The sequence below is a fragment of the Physella acuta genome, unplaced genomic scaffold (genome assembly GCF_028476545.2).
Source record: "Physella acuta isolate Inbredline_101_S28 unplaced genomic scaffold, ASM2847654v3 ptg000489l, whole genome shotgun sequence".
NCBI lineage: Eukaryota > Metazoa > Mollusca > Gastropoda > Physidae > Physella > Physella acuta.
Window position 1 is genome coordinate 237775 of NW_026732008.1, and position 18630 is coordinate 256404.

The 18630-nt window shown below is 32.9% G+C and overlaps 2 protein-coding genes across 5 annotated transcripts; both read right to left on the minus strand.

Moving 5' to 3' along the window:
* Positions 1-656: 656 nt before the first annotated feature.
* Positions 657-8876, minus strand: LOC131944351 (uncharacterized). Of its 4 annotated transcripts, none has more exons than XM_059304906.1 (6): positions 8479-8876; positions 6965-7138; positions 3107-3170; positions 2675-2743; positions 2281-2346; positions 657-1919 (listed from the first exon to the last, which is right to left on the minus strand). In XM_059304906.1, the coding sequence occupies exons 4-6, from the start codon at positions 2730-2732 to the stop codon at positions 1000-1002; spliced, it is 1044 nt and encodes a 347-aa protein (XP_059160889.1). In that variant the 5' UTR covers positions 2733-2743; positions 3107-3170; positions 6965-7138; positions 8479-8876; the 3' UTR covers positions 657-999. The 4 variants fall into 4 exon arrangements, with proteins under 4 accessions (XP_059160889.1, XP_059160890.1, XP_059160891.1 ...); XM_059304907.1 differs by having other exon boundaries at positions 8398-8876; XM_059304908.1 differs by lacking the exon at positions 6965-7138.
* A 5764-nt stretch (positions 8877-14640) lies between these two features.
* Positions 14641-17873, minus strand: LOC131944329 (uncharacterized). The gene is made up of 5 exons (XM_059304885.1): positions 17785-17873; positions 16172-16317; positions 15954-16022; positions 15692-15757; positions 14641-15563 (listed from the first exon to the last, which is right to left on the minus strand). Exon 5 carries the CDS (start codon positions 15544-15546, stop codon positions 14641-14643), a length of 906 nt encoding a protein of 301 aa, XP_059160868.1. The 5' UTR covers positions 15547-15563; positions 15692-15757; positions 15954-16022; positions 16172-16317; positions 17785-17873.
* Between the last annotated feature and the right edge of the window lie 757 nt (positions 17874-18630).

The window sequence follows — 18630 nt, forward strand, 5'->3', positions numbered from 1 at the left end:
ATATGAAACGTTGGTTTTGTTTACATTGTTTGTAATGTTACAAATATTTACAAAGTTTTGACATAAAATCCAAGGAAGTTACGTTATCTTTAAAATGTGAAGGTCAATCTAGCAGATGAAATAGATTTAATATATTTCTTTCAACATGACTTATGAATCAACTGTGTGGTCACAGCCGGGTTTATATTTCCCAATTTTATTCAGGTACCCATTAGAGCTGGATGGACTCAGGAACGAGAGACTTACATTTCAACATGCGAGTGTTCTATCACCAGTTGTTGAAAGTATTTAGAAGAAATAAGAATAAAGAAAATGTTTACACAAGTGGCAGTCTATCAGAGCGACAAACTCCGATCTCACTTAACATTTCTATTGGAGTAGGACAACACAAGATGTAGATCTTAACGGTTGTGTCTGGTATCAGTTAAGTTTATTTGAACTTCACTTCATTGAAATTGATCATTACTAGACATTATTTATCCATATATAGGCTACATGTCGGCCTTGTCGTTACAATGAATTGGGAATGTTTTAAAACCAACGACAGCATGACGGTAATACCAACATCAGTATCAAAAAGTTGTTTGATAACAATTTGCTAACTCTAATTAGTCTATAAAAATGAAATTAAGAAAACAAAATAAATAAGTTTTATCTTGGGCATTTATTTTCTAGTATGTAATAATTTTGTAAACAAATAAGAAGAGCAAGAAATGAAATATGTAAAGATACAATTCATGGTAAGATTAGAACAAGAACTTTGCCGACATGTGTTAAACACAAAATGTCTACAACATTAAACATGTTAACTGCGTAAAATACAATATGGTAGATGCAAATTACAACGGTTAAACGGTTTGAATCAATCAAAACAATTGTTTTAACAATTTACATGTTATAAAATATTTACAACATATGCACGTCTTTACACAAACAGTTTAATGACGGAAAAGGTTCCGCCATTTTGTTTGTTTAAATTATGTAGACAAGGGGAGAGAACTAACAGTCATCTGAGTACCAGAACTCCCCACTATAATTTCCTTCAGGGTTTGATCCACTATGGGGATGGTGATACAACCACCCGTCAGATTCCAGCCTGTAGACAGGCGCTCCACTAGAGCCTGGACAGGTGCATGTTGTGTACCAGTACCTGGTACAGTTTGTTCGTTTAACATCCCTCTGACGTTTGTGTGTCCATTGTCCTACAGAGACCTGTTTAGGACAGCCATGAGGATGTGACACTATAACGGTCAACTTATTCACATCATTAAATCTCCTTACTTCCCCACATAGATCTCTAAAGCGCTCACACTTCTTGTCCAGTTCATCAAGCAACTCTAAGTCACATGTCACATAACTCAACTCACACATGTCTCCCTCAATGTCTGCCTCATCCATCTCCCAGCCATCAAGACTGACCACTGGACTTTTATTGTCATCATAACCTAAAACACACCTGGTCTGTCTCGCCTCACTGTCATCAAACACCACGTGTGTGGCTGTCAACACACCAACCAACAACCACACTTTGCTGGGTGTGGCAGAGACTTGACACTTGGCACAACGACAAGTTCCCATGTCACTCTCTGTGTACTTATTCACATATCTCACTCTCCCCGTCCCTAACCTCATCACGTGACTTCCTCTGTTATTATAACATGGATATGGAACTTGAGTGCCTGGGTAAAACTCTGGTCTCTCTAGACTGGTGAATTTAGTCTTTATCTGGACAGTTAGGGCTGCCAATGTTTTGATTGTCTCAAACAAGAGGTCGTCGTCATGGTAACTTGAGGGGAGACAATTTGCGTTGAAATATTTAAGAGGTATAAAACCTTTGTGACCTGGATTCTTCTTACAGCCAGTAACATGTTTGTGTAGATCAGCTTCTCCTCCATAGCACATCTCAGCTTCATGATTTCCTACAGGAATAGGGGAAACAGATTGTTTAAACAGCCTAACAATTTTAAACACTGATATAAAATGCACCTATATGTATTTTCATTAGCGATACTATATTTACAATAACACTTGATTTAACATTTAGAAAGCTGATATATATATATATATATATATATATATATATATATATATATATATATATATATATATATATATATATATATATATATATATATATATATATATATATTAATTAAACTTTTACCATGTCCTTCATTTCATCAACTTTACATTTACTGTACTAAAGTCATCTACGTGTTTATACTAGCACAGATTTATAATTGTTTAGACTAGAGTTGACTTATGTTTATCATATCTCACCTGGATTAAAGACACCTGTTTGGTCACTTTTGATAACTTTACTTGGACTCTCACAGTATGACACAACTAAAATAAAATAATAAGAAAATAAAACATACATTATTTTATAATTACAGTGACAGGAAATGTGGCATTACTGAGATAAACTCTTATAGCTTGATTAATACCCTCTTATAGTACATAGTCAGGTATGTAAGAAAATACATTTTCATAGAATTCATTGGGTATTGAGCATTTTGTTTTTACACTAATACTAATAAATATTACATATAGGTTATTAAGGAGTTGATTTTTAAAGTATTTGAATGTTAAAAATGCCACAATAATTTATAAATTAGCTAAAGTTACTTAAAGATTTGGTCAAAAGAATGATTTATCATTTATCTGGCTCTACCTTCAGGTGTACATGATGGCTCCAAATTTCTTTTTCTCACTTTGTTTGGGGTTTTCATGGTTTGTTTTACTGTAGATATGATTATAGATCATTAATATAAAATAGTAACTAGGGCTTAATAAGTGCAGAATTAATATTACATCTGCAGATAAAAGTTGCTCAAGTTTAATAAACATGTAGTATTGTAACTTAAAATATATTTGTTTCTACAAAATAGTGAAAAAGCTACTTAAAATGGATACCACAAATAAAAACACTGTTGATAATTTTTTGGCTATAAACATAGCACATACAAGCTTATTAATTATTTGATATTAGCTTTTGATAAAGATTTTAATAAATTATTTGTGATTTTCAACTATTTATTTTTCTTAAGAAGGAGTTATATTTGAAAATGAGACCTTAAAAAGCAGCAACACTTAATTAAATTACCTGCTTAACTTGTCTACAAATGTTTGGATATCAACCAGCTGTCACTCACAATTGTCCACTAAGCCTTGAAAACAAAAGCATCTGATTATTTTCATGGAAATAATGTTGATCAATATTTAATTTAAAAAAATAATGTATTTTCATAAAAGTCAGGAGTGTGAGCCTAGAAGTAGAAGAGAAAGTTTAAGTTAAATGTAAGCTAATCAATATTGAGTTTAATTGCAATTTTTAGTAAACCATATAGTCTCAATAACCTTATCAGTTTATATGCTGTAAATTTTCCTCCACTATATTTAATAACTATATCAAGTGTTGTGTTTAAACATTGAAAATGGTGACTAGGAACTGTAAGTTATTTAAACAAGTATTATACACAATGTAAATTTCAACATCTTCTGTGGATACATTTATTAACCTACTTAGCTTAGAATACACTTAAGTTCAGATAAAGTTAAAACACATTTAAAATAAAAATATTTCTTAAAAGAATCTTGTTCGGTACTACATTTAACTTTGAACTATTATGAACATCAAGTGAATAGAGCATGTTCATGCAATAACAGTAGTGACTTAAAAATGGTTAGTATTTCAAATGAATTGTTAGGCCTAAATAAAATGTATCAAGATCAACATTGAAAAGATAATCAATTTGTCCTATATACATTCATATTTGATGTAGATCTAGGTCCACTTATTGATAGCCAACTAACACAGTCAATTATTGAAACAAAATACTTAGATTCTAGATCTAGATCTACATCAAAATTGAAAGATCAGCCCCTATAAATCTCAAAAATGCCATCTTGCACAAATAAAGGCCTTATATGTTAGGCTTCAGTACTAGAAAACTCTAGATTTACAATGTAAAATGACTTAAGACTTAGATCTACATGACTTACATCTAGTTTGTTATTATAAATATATTCAAAATATATTGTTATGAATAATGTAAATTGTATTTTGCTTAGGAAGATATCATACAGATTCTAGATCTAGATTCAGTCTAAAAGTGTACCTAGGAGCTAGATCTAGCTGGTCATCCTTGTCTACATCTAGAATCTAGATCAGTGACTGTACTAGATCTAGATTTAGATCTAGATCTAGTTAAAATTAAAAATTAGATTCCTGGACTATTTTTTTTTTCAAAAATGTAGGGCCTAGATTCTATAGGCCTATCCAAATCTGGATAAATTTAAATCTAGATAGATCTAGTCTAGATCTATAGCATAATTGTCTTAATTAAAGTATTGTCATTTCCCGACTCATTTGATATAGAAATCTTCATATAGACTAGATTCTAGATCTAAATTATAATTAATTAGATATAGATCTAGATCTAGAACTATCTTGAAACTAGATCTAATCTAGAAGCTAGGTCTAGTCTAGATTTTATTCTAATCTAGAAAATCTAGATCTAAAGCTAGAAAGGTAGTAAATCTAGAAGTAGATCTAGATTTCTAGATCTAGACTATATTCTAGATCTAGATATCTAGATCTAGGCACCAGAGGCGTAGCGACCCTTCCCGGCGCCCGGGAACATACTTTCAATTTGGCGCCCCCATCGGGAGCCAATTTTCGATTTGCACCCCCCCTCGAACTTTTCATTTGCACCCCCTCCCCCCCTCAAACTTTCAATTTGGCGCCCCCCTAAGGTCGGCGCCCGGGGACATATGTCCCCCCCCCCCGCCCCCCTCCCTCGCTACGCCTCTGCTAGGCACTCTAGATCTCAATCTAGATGTAGATCTTATTAAATTATTCTAGATCTAGATCTAGATTCTCTAGATCTAGAATCTAGATCTAGAAAAATATATATCTAGTCTAGAATCTCAATTTTCGCAATAGATTACTAAAATGATACAATTATTTTAAAATTTTAAAATTTAACATTTCCCATTTCTTAATTGATCAGTATTACGTGGTTATTACTTTGAAGATCTGGGTTTCATTTTATTTTTAAATCCGACTGAACCCGCAGTTGAAGGCAGCTCCATTAGCATTTAGTGGAGGGCGATAAAGGATGTGCGAACGTCTGCTACAAATTATTACTTATTTATATAGGCTGAACATAATAGCATCGATACTAAGATAAAAACACTAGACTTCAAGTTGTAACTACTTAGATTTTTAATTACAAATTGAGTTATTTAATTAAATGCATGCCAGATATACAACAAATACAAAAAACATCAATATTTTTTATTTATTAGTTTTGCATAATCTAATACTATTGTTTCTAATGCTTTCACTCGCTTCCATTTTTAGTATCGACATTACAAGTTTTATTTGCCAAATTTTTAATCTATTGTCGATTGTGTGTTGAATTTAAGTTTACATTAACCTGTATGTCTACTAATAAATACTAAATTAACCATATATATATTAGTGTAGTCGTCTATGGATCTATAAGATGTATAAAGTGTAATTCGTAGATTTAGCTAGAATAGAATGTTTTGTTTAAACTATTTTACAAAGACTAAATATTTACATAATTATTTATATTATAATATAATATAAAGATTGGATAATCCATTCAGGCACATAGATGATCCTCCTTGCTTAAAGAAAGAAAACAGTAGGCAAGCTAGAATAATGCTTTACATTATTTATTATTAAGAAAGAACAAAGTTTCTTTCAGGCATCTCTCATGCGACTTCACCGCCTCCATCCATGAATGAAATAGATTTTGCATATTAAATATATACTTCTACCAGTGTCCCCCCTATTATTTTGGCTGCCAGCAGAGTTTCTTCCAGGCATCTTTCTTCCTGAGCTCCCCCCCCCCCCGAAGAAAGTCTACCGCCCCCCCCCCCCCCGAAAATTTCAAGTCTGGGAGAAACACTGGCTGCCAGTCAAATGATCTGATGTTCCAATCTTGGTTCGGACATTTGACTATATGACGTCCTTTATTCCACCCGCTTGTGATGGGTACCTGACTTACGATGGTGAAAGTAAAAACTGCTGGACATAGTGCTACACTACTGTTCATATGCCGAGGTCAATGAAATATTTTAACTCCACTTTATCAGAGTTTCTTCCATGCATCTCCTCTAAGAAAGTCTACCAGCCCCCCCCCCCCCCCACGGTGAAAAAAGTCTGGAAGAAACACTGCACTTTATCTGCCTTATGGACTGTCAGGCTTTAATGGATACTTTACTAAAAGAGGCACAAATTACTGCTTTGATATGGCAATAATAATAGCATATATATATATATATATATATATATATATATATATATATATATATATATATATATATATATATATATATATAATACATATATATATATATATATATATATATATATATATATATATATATATATATATATATATATATATATATATATATATATATATATATATATATATATACTAAAGTTAAAGTTGTACTGTACAATCCATTACAGGCCACATTTGTTTGTGGTCTCCTACTAAATCTGTTTCTTTTTGTGACGACCTGTAACAGCATGTTATTGGTAGGTAAACGTTGTTTTAAAAAGCGTGCCGCGATTTATGGATGACCCCAAACATTTTTTCGTCTGTTGTGGTTATCATTCAAGCGACACAATAATATTGTTTTTAAAATATGTAAAGAGCTTGTAACTGTTATTTAATTTAAATAGCTTTAAAAATAATAAATTAAAACAAAATACGTAATCTTTATTAAATAAAGAAAGTGTTGAAATATTAATGTTTTAAATTGTCAAAATAGAATCATTAGCATTTCTAAAAGATTTGAACACAGCCTACTCTTTTTGGTTAAGATAAAAAGGCATGCTATTGTATATCTACTATAGTGGCTTAGACAGTGCAATTAAAAACACACACGCTAAACTGGTTATAGTATGTTTACTTACAAGAGAAGGTTAAGTTAACACTGCTTCTAATGTTGCTCTGTCTGTGTACTCTTAGCTCTTGGTTTCTAGGATTAAGTTTACCTAGACGATTCTAAAAATAGACATGACCCGCATAGATCTGGGTAAATATATGCTTGTCTTTCATGTTGGTGTTGTTTACGTCGTCATTCACCGCTAGAAGTAGAAGTTGGTGTGGGTAATGACTTGAGTGACAATAGGTGGTGGATGGTGATAATAAGGGGTGCGCGGACCTTTGACCACGGGTGCTTTGACCATAGGGGGTTTGACCACAGCGGAGCTTCGACCATAGGGGCTTTGACCATAGGGGGTTTGACCACAGCGGGCCTTTGACCATAGCGGTGCGTTGACCATAGGGGGTTTGATCATAGGGGGTTTGACCATATAAAAATTTGCATAATAGTGCGCAATATTATTAGTACTTTAAAAATTTACATTAGTTTTTTTAGAAATCGGAAGTAGCGTAAATTACTACTTCCGGTCAACGGAAATTACTCAAAATTTAACAGAAGGTAGAAAATTAGATCTTTGACTTACATGTGAAATTTCATTTATCTATCTGAAATAGTACTCAAGGTATAGGCTTTTGAAAAATTCAAAGTAGGAAAAGTACCACCTCCGATTATCGGAAATGGTTCAAAAGTTGAGACGGATCTACGATTTGATATATACTTATATATGAAATTTCATCAACCTAGCTGTAACGGTACTCAATAATCGTGTTTACACACGGACAGACACACACACACACAGACATACGGACACGATTGCAAATTTATGTTTTTCCGTATCAGTGAGGTGTAAAACGTCGAGATTTGTAAAAATCTCGATTTTTTTTTTGCACGATTACAATACTTTCTCTATACTTCGTATATACGAGAAAATAAAAAGCAATATTAGAAAACGAATTTTAGACGTTATTTCGCATTTTAGAATTTTTTTTTAATAAATTGCAGTAGGAATTGATATAGATTCTAATATTCTAATTTGACAGAGTTCAGACAAATATTTGGAAAAGTATCCATGTTTTCAAAAAATTCAACTACGATTTTGAGGAGGGGTGTTTGTAGGCTGAGGTGTAACGTCTTTTTAGGGGGGGGGAGGGGTCTGGCTTTTTGTTACGATGTGTGACGGAGGAGAGGGGGTAGGTAAAAATAGTAAAAAAAAGCGTGACGTCATTTATGGATGACCCCCCCTTATTGTACAAGCGATACAACAATATTGTTTTTTAAATATGTAAAAAGCATTTAATGCTATTAAATTTAACGAGCTTAAGAAAATAAAAAATAAAATACGTAATGTTTATAACATAAAGAAAGAATTGAAATAATAATGTTTTAAATTTTCTAAATAAAATCATTAACATTTCTTCGAGACATGAGCATATTTTTTTGGGTTAAAATAAAAAGACATACCATTTTATATCCGCTATAGTGGCATTAGACGATACAATTAAAAATACACACACTAAAACTGGATATCGTATCTTTACATACCAGAGAATGTTTGCTTTACACAGCTTCAAAGCTCTGTCTGCTATGTGTACTGGTAGCTCTTGGTTTCTAGGCTTGTGTATAATAGACGATTCTAAAAATAGACATGACCTGCATAGATCTGGGGAAATCCCTGCTTGTCTTTCTTGTTGGTGTTCACGTCGTCATACACCGTTAAAAGTAGAAGGTGGGGTGGGTAATGACTTGAGTGACAATAGGTGGTGGATGGTGATAATAAGGCTAAGATCTGTAGCATGTTGTACATAGAGATGAGCTATGAAATGTTCTTTTGTTGGGGGTGAAGTGAGGGAGAGCTGGTCTTTCTGTAGTGTCAATACTTGTTTGGTTGAATGGCGGTCACTAGTCAGCCAAAGACATTTACTGACCCGCCATTATTGAGTTCTCGGCCCGGGGCATATGAGACTCTTTCATCTTATATATGTCGACTGCAATGCGATTTTACAAATGCGTTTTCTCTTCTAATGACTACATAAAGTTTAAACTTATTCGTGTCATAATAATACGTTTTATGTATCGTTTTATTTTTCGATCAGCTCCAACTCTTGTACAACATGCCACTACAGTGAGAGAGAGAGAGAGAGAGAGAGATCCGTCTATAAATTAGACTCCTTCAGTCATAGTTTATTCTGTTCTTAAAATCTTTACTTACGTCAACGAATGGAAGTTCAACTTGATCGATACTTATTGATCCATTGCTAAAAATAAATCTTACTTTTTTCTTTGTGTTGAATGTATTAAGATCGTACTTGTCCCAGAGTTGGGAATAAAAGCATTGACGTAACGTAAAGAGGACATAACTCGTCGGTTGGCAAACAGCCAGGGGAATTTGTAAAAAATATATGTTTGTGCCAATTTGTTTTTCTCATTTTATTGATTTCAAGTTTTAAATAGTGTATTACTTTTAAATTGTAAATATTTATACTCTTACAAAAGCGTTTGTTATTTTGAAATCTCAGTATTTTATTTAGATGCTTTGACCACAGGTGCTTTGATCATAAGGGGTTTGACCACAGCGGATCTTTGACCATAGGGTATTTGACCATAGGGGTTTGTCCACAGCGGGGCTTTGACCACAGATGGGATTTGACCATAGGGGCTACATTGGAGGAGCGACTGTAGGATGTAATGCTATCCTTCACAAATGATATTTGTTCGTACTAAACCATCGCCAATCATGTGTATTTAATTCCAATGTTTAACATTAATCCTTATCATATATGGACAAGGCGTTTGTTATCAAACGCCCGCATTGGACAAACCACATGTAATCAAAGACCCTCTGCGGAGAAAACACCTGTGGTCAAACCCCATGTAGTCACAGCTCTTATGGTCAAAGCCCACTGTGGCAAAAGCGATTATGGTCAAACCCCTATGGTCAAAACACATGTGGTCAAAGGGCCTCGCACCATCTTAAGATATGTGTAACATACTAAAACAAACAGTTAAATACATAAGGACATATAATGTTAATTTGTTTTTTTATCTCATCTTTCTAAAATTTTTATCTTCTGGATTGTTTGGGAATGTGATACTTGATTACAAATTATTGATGTTATTTCATTATTGTCATTATGATATGACCTAAAATGCAGTCCACACTCGTGTTAGCAAAAACCAAATTGTTTAATGATAGAATGCGAGCCTTTCTAGGCATTATTTTTAAAATCAGTTACTCAAGAATTATAGAGAGAAAACTACTGGGCAATTTATTACTGTTAAATGGAGACGTTGAAAGGAAAATATTGTAAAAATATACACATAAACATATATATATATATATATATATATATTTATATATATATATATATATATATATATATATATATATATATATATATATATATATATATATATATATATATATATATAATAACTAAATTTTAAAATATAAAAGACGTTTAAAACTTATCAAGAATAAAGCTGGAGCAACAGGCACACCGTTGTCAATAGCTGTAAATTGAAACACCTATTGTTCTAGTACTCATTGATTTAGGTGACGTAGTGGGGTGGGGGTGTTCTGTTTACCTGTAGCTCTAGGCTACAAACGCTGCCAGCACCGAGCTAAAAATAAATCTTTACAAAAAATAAATTAGTTGTTTGGAATTCCCGAAGGTAACACCATATTAAGAAAGGTGTGTTTTACAATATATAGACTACTATGAAGACGTAACAAGAGTTTTTTAAGGTTAAATGTGACACTTCTATGTCAAGTCGTTAATAAAGAAAACAGTCTGTAATCATCTGCAGTAGTAATTGCGTATGGCACATAGTTTCGCACATTAAAACATACATACACAAATATTCATATTTTTAAGCACTGCTAATCGTAGCTTAAAACATAAAGTGGGCGATTTGCAAAAGAAGCTTAAAAATGAATTTAGACGAAAGCATTTATAAAATCGTACCAATTTTGTCTTTCCACTACATTGTCTCAATTTTATGTCGAACCTATCTAGAAATAAACCTTTTAGTGTCTCTGTAGTTTGTTTCTTAACAATGTATTTTATTAATAACGTTAAGTTGTACAAACCAGTTTGACTTCACCTCATTGTCGTAAGACTTCACTAACGTATACATAACCCTCTCTCATAAAATGATGTCCAGCTCTGCTGGGTGTGGGTGGCCATGCTGGGTGAATCATATAAATAATAACCAATTTAACGATTCAAATAAATCGCATAAATAATTTTTCCACAAATTTTCCCTACGCACATTTCATCTATATGGTCACATGGCTCTAAATATGCTTCTTCTCTCACTAAATCTAACGACAAAATAAAACATTGCAACGATATCTAATATCTGCAATGCTTTTTTAAGAAAATCTTAATAAATATTTCGTAATATTCCTCACCCAGGGCCCCCTCTCCACCACGTACTTCGTTGGTTGAGGCGTTCCACCCCTAATAGTCCCCTCCCTCTCCCCCCCCCCCCTACCTTCGAATTAATAGTAATATATGTTAATTTACTGCCAACCCTTGAATGGACTCTAAAAATAACATGTAAAAATTGGCAGTGAACCATATCGATTAAAGTCTATGTGGTGGCTCGATGTGTTAGACATTCTATAGCCTTATCTTCTTCGAAAAGAAAAAACAAATCGGTTCTATTCCATAAACATTTTAAATAATTATGAATATGGTTAAGTAAATAAACAAGACAAATTATGTCCTAAAATATAGACAATAAACCGGGAGTGATCTCCTCTAAACTTTCTCGAATATTCTTATATAAAATAACAGGGGATGGGAACTCGGGCTATAGACATGATTTTTAATCCATTTTAAATACTTAAAGTTTTAAAAATAGAATAAAATCTCGTAGACAAATTAATTGCACACCAAGTGAACGCCAAATGAAAAAGCGCATAATAGTGCGCAATATTATTATTACTTTTAAAATTTACATTAGTTTTTTGAGAAATCGGAAGTAGCGTAAAGTACTACTTCCAGTCAACGGAAATGACTCAAAATTTAACAGATGGTAGAGAATTAGATCTTTTACTTACGTATGAAATTTCATTTATCTATCTGAAATAGTACTCGTTATAGGCTTTTGAAAAATTCAAAGTAGGAAAAGTACCACTTCCGGTTATCGGAAATCGCTCAAAAGTTGATACGGATCTACGATTTTGATTAAATACTTATATATGAAATTTCATCAACCTAGCTGTAACGGTACTCAAGTTATCGTGTTTACGCACGGACAGACAGACAGACACACAGACAGACACACAGACATACGGACAAGATTGCAAAATTATGTTTTTCCGTATCAGTGAGGTGTGAAACGTCGAGATTTGTAAAAATCTCGATTTTTTTTTTTTTGCACGATTACAAGACTTTCTCTAAACTTCGTATATACGAGAAAGTAAAAATGCTTAAATGAAAATGAAAATAAATAAGTCCAAAAGTCCCGTGTTTAGTCCCCGAGCATATGAGGCATGTTTACCTCGGGCGAGCAAACCATCTATGGGATGAAACTCCGAGACAAAACAACTTTGACCGTAAAGTTTGTTCTTGAGCAGTTTACTGCTTTGGAAGAACATCCAGAATACAAAACCGGCTGATGGTGTAGTCTACTGGCTGTACATGGCATAAAGTTTTGACAAGTAATAGTTTTATAACGTTGAAGGATTGCCGATATATTATAATTACGAATACAAGTTAAACGAATACAATTTTTAAACGCATCTAGGCTTTAAGATACACATTTAAGCAGTTGATCAAGAAAGTCAAAAATTAAATGCTAAGTCATTTGAAAAATCCATACAATTCAATAGACATATGTCTAAAGGCTTACATAAGAATGTTGTTTAGTTCCTTGGAGTTGTGTTGCAACAAGAGATCTATTATAGAGCAACCAGTACATTTGACCAGCTACTTTGTTTTATTCGCGCGTGTGTGTGTGTGTTTGTGTGTACTTGTTTTGTGTGTTTGTATGTGTTTGTGTGTGTTTGTTGTGTTTGCGTGAGTTTGTGTGCGTTTGTGCATGTTTATAATCAAAGAGAAACTCTTTCTGATTCTGATAGATCTAATGGCAGAATATATGGATTTTTACCAACAAATATAACAAACGATTACGCTGGTTACACAAGAAATAGAAACATTAATAGCTTTTATTATGCTTTAAACAACGTGTGCATAAAATAAAGTTTCCATTAATTTGTTAATACAGCATTTTCAACAGACTATTATTTTAAATGTAACCTTATAAGGTATATACCTTTTGAAAATGTATTTATTCTATCAGTTATATACTCAATATATCAACTGCAATTTACGGGTAAGGCGGGATAACAAAATAAAATAATAAAAGATTTAATTATAAATTATATTTAACAACTTTAAGGAGAACATAAAATCCTCCCTCACTTAGCAATTGTCTTGCTGTTAACTACCAACCAGAACATTACAAGATTCCAGTTATAGCACCTTTTGCTGACTATCAGATAGATACTTGATTTAACTGTGTTAACTAGAATGTTGCCAAAAACAATGAATGAAAGTACTTGAACATGTTAACGAAGATTCCACACACTTTGAAACACAGTATATTAAAACAGAGTTAAATATGACAGATGTATCGTGAGAAACCACGTAGCCCTATTTGAACATATCAAGTAGATATATTATGACAGCTTAAAGTTATTGTGGTATATCAGAGATTGTGAGAATTCAGGATCTTATAAAGTGACAAGACAGGTAGACTTATTGTGAAATATCAGGTAGATGTGATGTAACAACTATGATTGAATGGTAGGACATCATTAGGTTAGTTAGGTTAGGTTTGCCTGTCGTCCCTACTGTGACATAGGCCGCTGACAAGAGCTTTCCAGACGTCTCTGTCCAGGGCTAGTCTCTCCAACTGTCCCCAGGTGTATCCAATCTTCTTGGTGTCTTCTTCCAGGTCACGTCTCAAGGTCTTTCTTGGTCTGCCTCTCCTCCTCCTGCCTTGTGGATTCCAGGTGAAGGCCTGTCTTGTTATGAGGACATCTCATTAAGCCTGATTAATTAAATTCAGCGCTAGAAGACAGTAGAAGAACCATTTATAATTCTTAAGTGCGTATTCCTCGACTCCAGATCGTAGTTTGAATAAAGTAAGAAGATATTATTGTGTTGTTACATTTTTTCTTCCTAAGCTGTTTTCTTAAATGTTAAACATGAACTTTATTTTTAAAATTATTTTAAAATATATAGAGCTACAGTTGTCCAAACATTAATTGTTTAGAAATATATATTAAAATCATTTATAATTCAACAAACCGTTAAGCCAAAAATAATTGAACCAAAAATTAGGAAATATGTTTTATTTTTTAAGTATTAAAATGCTATGTATGTACAATTTGTTAAGACAAATACAAGACATTTAATGGGTACACTAGGCTAACCAATTAAAAAAGGTTAATTTCTAAGAAAACAATTAGCCGATATTAGTTAAGGAAAAATAATTTATACTAAAAATAAAACATTTGTAACACCAAATAGAATGATAGATAATAAATTTATAACAATTACAACATGTTTAAATTAGTTTTATATGTAATAACATAACGTTATGACAGAAACAGTTCAATCAAATAATAAGTCCCACCAATATGTGTGTTTAAATTATGTAGACACCAGGAAGGAACTGTCATTTACATCAGCCTCTCCACTCCCCACTATAATTTCCTTCCGAGTTTGATGCACTGTGGGAATGTCGATACAACCTCCCGCAATATCCCAGCATGAATATAGGCGCTCCACTGGAGCCAGGACATGTGCTTGTTGTGTACCAGTACCTGGTCCAGGTATGGCCATCAACCCTCTCTTCTTTGCGTGTCCATTGTCCTACAGAGACCAGTTTAGGACAGCCATGAGGATGTGACACTATAACGGTCAACTTGTCGTCATCAATAAATCTCCCGTATTTGTCCTTTACTTTTTCACAAAGACTATAGAAGCGCTGACACACCGTGTCCATTTCATCAACCAGCTCTAAGGCATTTGAGTCACATGTTACATAAATCAATACACACCTGTCTCTCTCAATTTCTGCCCCACCCACCTTCCAGCCATCAAGACTGACCCCTGGTCTTGTATTATCATCAAAACCTAAAATACAGCTGGTCTGTCTCGCCTCACTGTCATCAAACACCACGTGTGCGGATGTCAACACACAAATCTCACCCCACACTTTGCTGGGTGTTGCAGAGACTTGACACTTGGAACAACGACAAGTTTCTTTACTATCTGTATACTTGTCCGCCCAACAAATCCTCCCTGTCCCTAACCTCATCACTTGACTTCCTTTGTCATTATAAAATGGATATAGATCTTGAGTACCTGGGTAAAACTCTGGTCTCTTTAGACTGGTGAATTGAGTCTTTACCTGGACAGTTAGGGCTGCAAATGTTTTAATTGTCTCAGACATGAGGTCATCGTCATGGTAACGTGAGGGGAGACAACTTGCGTTAAAATCTTTAAGAGGTATAAAACCTTTGTGACCTGGATTCTTCTTACAGCCAGTAACATGTTTGTGTAGATCACCTTCTCCTTCATAGCACATCTGAGCTTCATGATTTCCTACACAAATTTAAAAAAGAAACGGTTACATTGCCTAACACTATCAGATTTAATAAAATCAACTAGACGTTTACACTAGGACATATTAACAATTGTTTAGATTTGAGATTGTATTTGTCATATCTCACCTGGATGAAAGAGAACTGTTGGGTTAGTTTCGGTAACTTTACCGGGACCATTAGCATATGATGCACCTAAAAAAACACATACATATATTTTAAAACAATAATTGTATATAGTATAAATCATCTATACTCTACTTTTACAAAAATGTTTTAGTTATTGAAAAATGGACGACAAAGTATTTGCTTTACAATGTCATATTATCTTTTAAACGTTATTACCAAAATATGTGTTCCCATCAATGATTTAATATTTATATGGTTTTACCTTCAAGTCCACTTTGTGAGTCCAGTTTACCTTCTTTCAGTTTAATTAAGGTTTCCGTTGTTAGTATTTCTGTAGATAAACATACAAAAAATAAGTAAGGATTTCATAATTAAGGTGATGAAAAATAGCAAGATTAAAACTTAATAATATCTGTAGAATTAACTTTACGTCAGTATAATTGTATACCAATTTATGATGTTTAATAAAGAAAGCTTTACTTTAATGCTGATTCTAAGCTCAACGGGTTACTGCATATCCCTTGGGTCTATTAGCTGTGTGAAGAGAGGAGGCCTGATACATGATAAACATTCGACTCTTCTCAACTTAGGGTCCAGCCTTTGTGCTTGGATTATCATTATTAAGACTGTGGAGCAATACATAAGATTATGTAGACATAGCAATCATGCATACTCATTTTATATAAAATAATTTAAACCTCTTAAGTGCTTATCATTAACACATTTCCTATATAAAACATACTTATTTTAATTAACTACTTTATAATACATACATTATTTTTCTTTTATTTGGAAATTGTTAGACTATTGCATTTGCGTGTGTTTTTATATTTTGATTTAGAAAATATTATAACGTCGGTTTCGCAAAACTTATCAAAGTAGCGGAAAAAATAAAACACGAGCACACATAAGTGTACAATCTTCAAAACATTAATAACTTTAACTGCAAAACTCATTTGAAACGTGTAGCAGTAAAATATTTTTATGAAGTAAAATGTTAAAAATAATCTCTTTTTAAAACTACTTACTTTTATTAATGTACAACAAGCGTCCCGTAAGTGGGACGCTTGCAATAAATGGCCCCATTTAGATCTTTACACAAACGTCACAAGAAACGTAAAGTTCTTGTTAAATGATTATTTATGGTGAAACAATGGATAAATGTGTTAAGTGTTGACAATCTATATATACATACAACAAGGCAAAACAGAAGTGTAGGGCATCAATAAATCTTGTCAAGCTTTTTAACATAATGTTTTACTTTCCCATTGTTGACAAAATAAATCGGGAGGGATCTTTTCTAAATTTTCTCGAATATGCTTATATAATACTACGGGGGATGGCAACTTGGGACAAAAACATTATTGTTAAACTAATTTTAATTATTAATTACTTAAACTTTTAAAATAGGATAGAATCGCTTAGAAAAAAAGAATTTTGCGCACCATGTGAACGCCAAACAAAATGTGTATAATAGTGCGGAATATTATTAGTACTTTTAAATTCAAATGCGTTTTTTTTTTTGGAGAAATCGGAAATAGCGAAAATTACTACTTCCTGTCGACTGAAATTACTCATCATTCAGACAAAGGCAGATAATTAGATCTTTTACTTATATGTGAAATTTTATTTATCTATCTCAAATTGTACTCAAGTTATACGCTTTGAAAAATTGAAAGTAGAAAAAGTTTCACTTCTGGTTATCGTAAATCGCTGAAAAGTTGATACAGATCTATAAATTTGAAGTAATACTTGTAAATGAAATGTCATCAATCTAGCTGCAACGGTACTCATCGTTTTTACACACACACAGACACACACACACACACACACTTACATATACTCAGACATACGGACAAGATTGCAAAACTATGCTTTTCCTACGAAGGGAGGTGTAAATCGTCAATATTTGAAAATTTATCGATTTTTTTGCACTATTACAATAATTTCTCTGTACTTCGTAGGCCTATACGAGAAAGTAAAAAGTATTAAAATAAAGTATGTAAGTTGAATAATTCAACCACTGAAATAGTAATGTTTTAAATTGTCAATATACAACATTCATATTCTATATAGATTTTATTCATACTTACATTGAAATTCCATAATAAAATAATACACATCACATACCAGGTGTTAAACTTAACGTATTGAAGTAGGTTTGGTTTACACTGTGACTCTTGGATGGTCTGTCTGTTCAGTGTTCTATACAGACAATGCAAAAAATTGATACGACCTAATTATATTTGGGAAAAACCGTTCTTGTCTTTAATTATGTCTTGTTGTTGACGTCAGCAAAAACCAAGAGACAAAAAATGACTTCGTTGCTGGTTATCGTATACAGTCAGAGGGTGGTATTGGCAAATAATTTGATTGCAATTTCATATGCGGTGGATGGTGTAAATCGGGTTAACAAATGTGATATGTTGTATCTGTGTTTTAGAGAAAAGTATAATTATACTGTACTGCAAAGAGAGGAGCTATGACATTTGACTTAATCTGGGGTTAGAGAGAGCTGTTTTTTTTCTATAGTATCAACTCTTATTTTATTGATTAGCTAGTAGTCAAGTAAGTCAGCCAATAACATTTGCTAACCCGCAATTCTAGAAGTATAGTCCCTGGACATAAGAGTTTAGATAGCTGGGTACAGCAACACATCCGTGAGAGAAACGTTTAAAACCAAATAGAAATTTGGGGGTTCTGCAATCGAAATTTACATCAGAGTTCACATCAATGAATTTAATGTTTATATAATTTTACCTTCAAGTCCACTTTGTGAGTCCAATTTTCCTTATTTCAGTTTGTCTGAGGTTTCCGTTATTAGTTTCTGTAGATAACGGCAAAAGTGATTTCATGCTTATAATTAATGTGTATTATTCAAGTAAATGGAAAGATTGAGAGGGATCTTAATGTAAAGTTAAATTATGATATTCTTATCC

Coding starts and splice junctions, on each gene's coding strand:
- LOC131944329 (XM_059304885.1), bottom strand. CDS start 15,546: ATGTGCTATGAAGGAGAAGGTGATCTACACAAACATGTTACTGGCTGT.
- LOC131944351 (XM_059304908.1), bottom strand. CDS start 2,732: ATGAAAACCCCAAACAAAGTGAGAAAAAGAAATTTGGAGCCATCATGT. Junction 2,347..2,674: donor GCCATCATGTACACCTGAAG/GTAGAGCCAGAT, acceptor ATTTTATTTTAG/TTGTGTCATACTGTGAGAGT. Junction 1,920..2,280: donor AACAGGTGTCTTTAATCCAG/GTGAGATATGAT, acceptor CTATTCCTGTAG/GAAATCATGAAGCTGAGATG.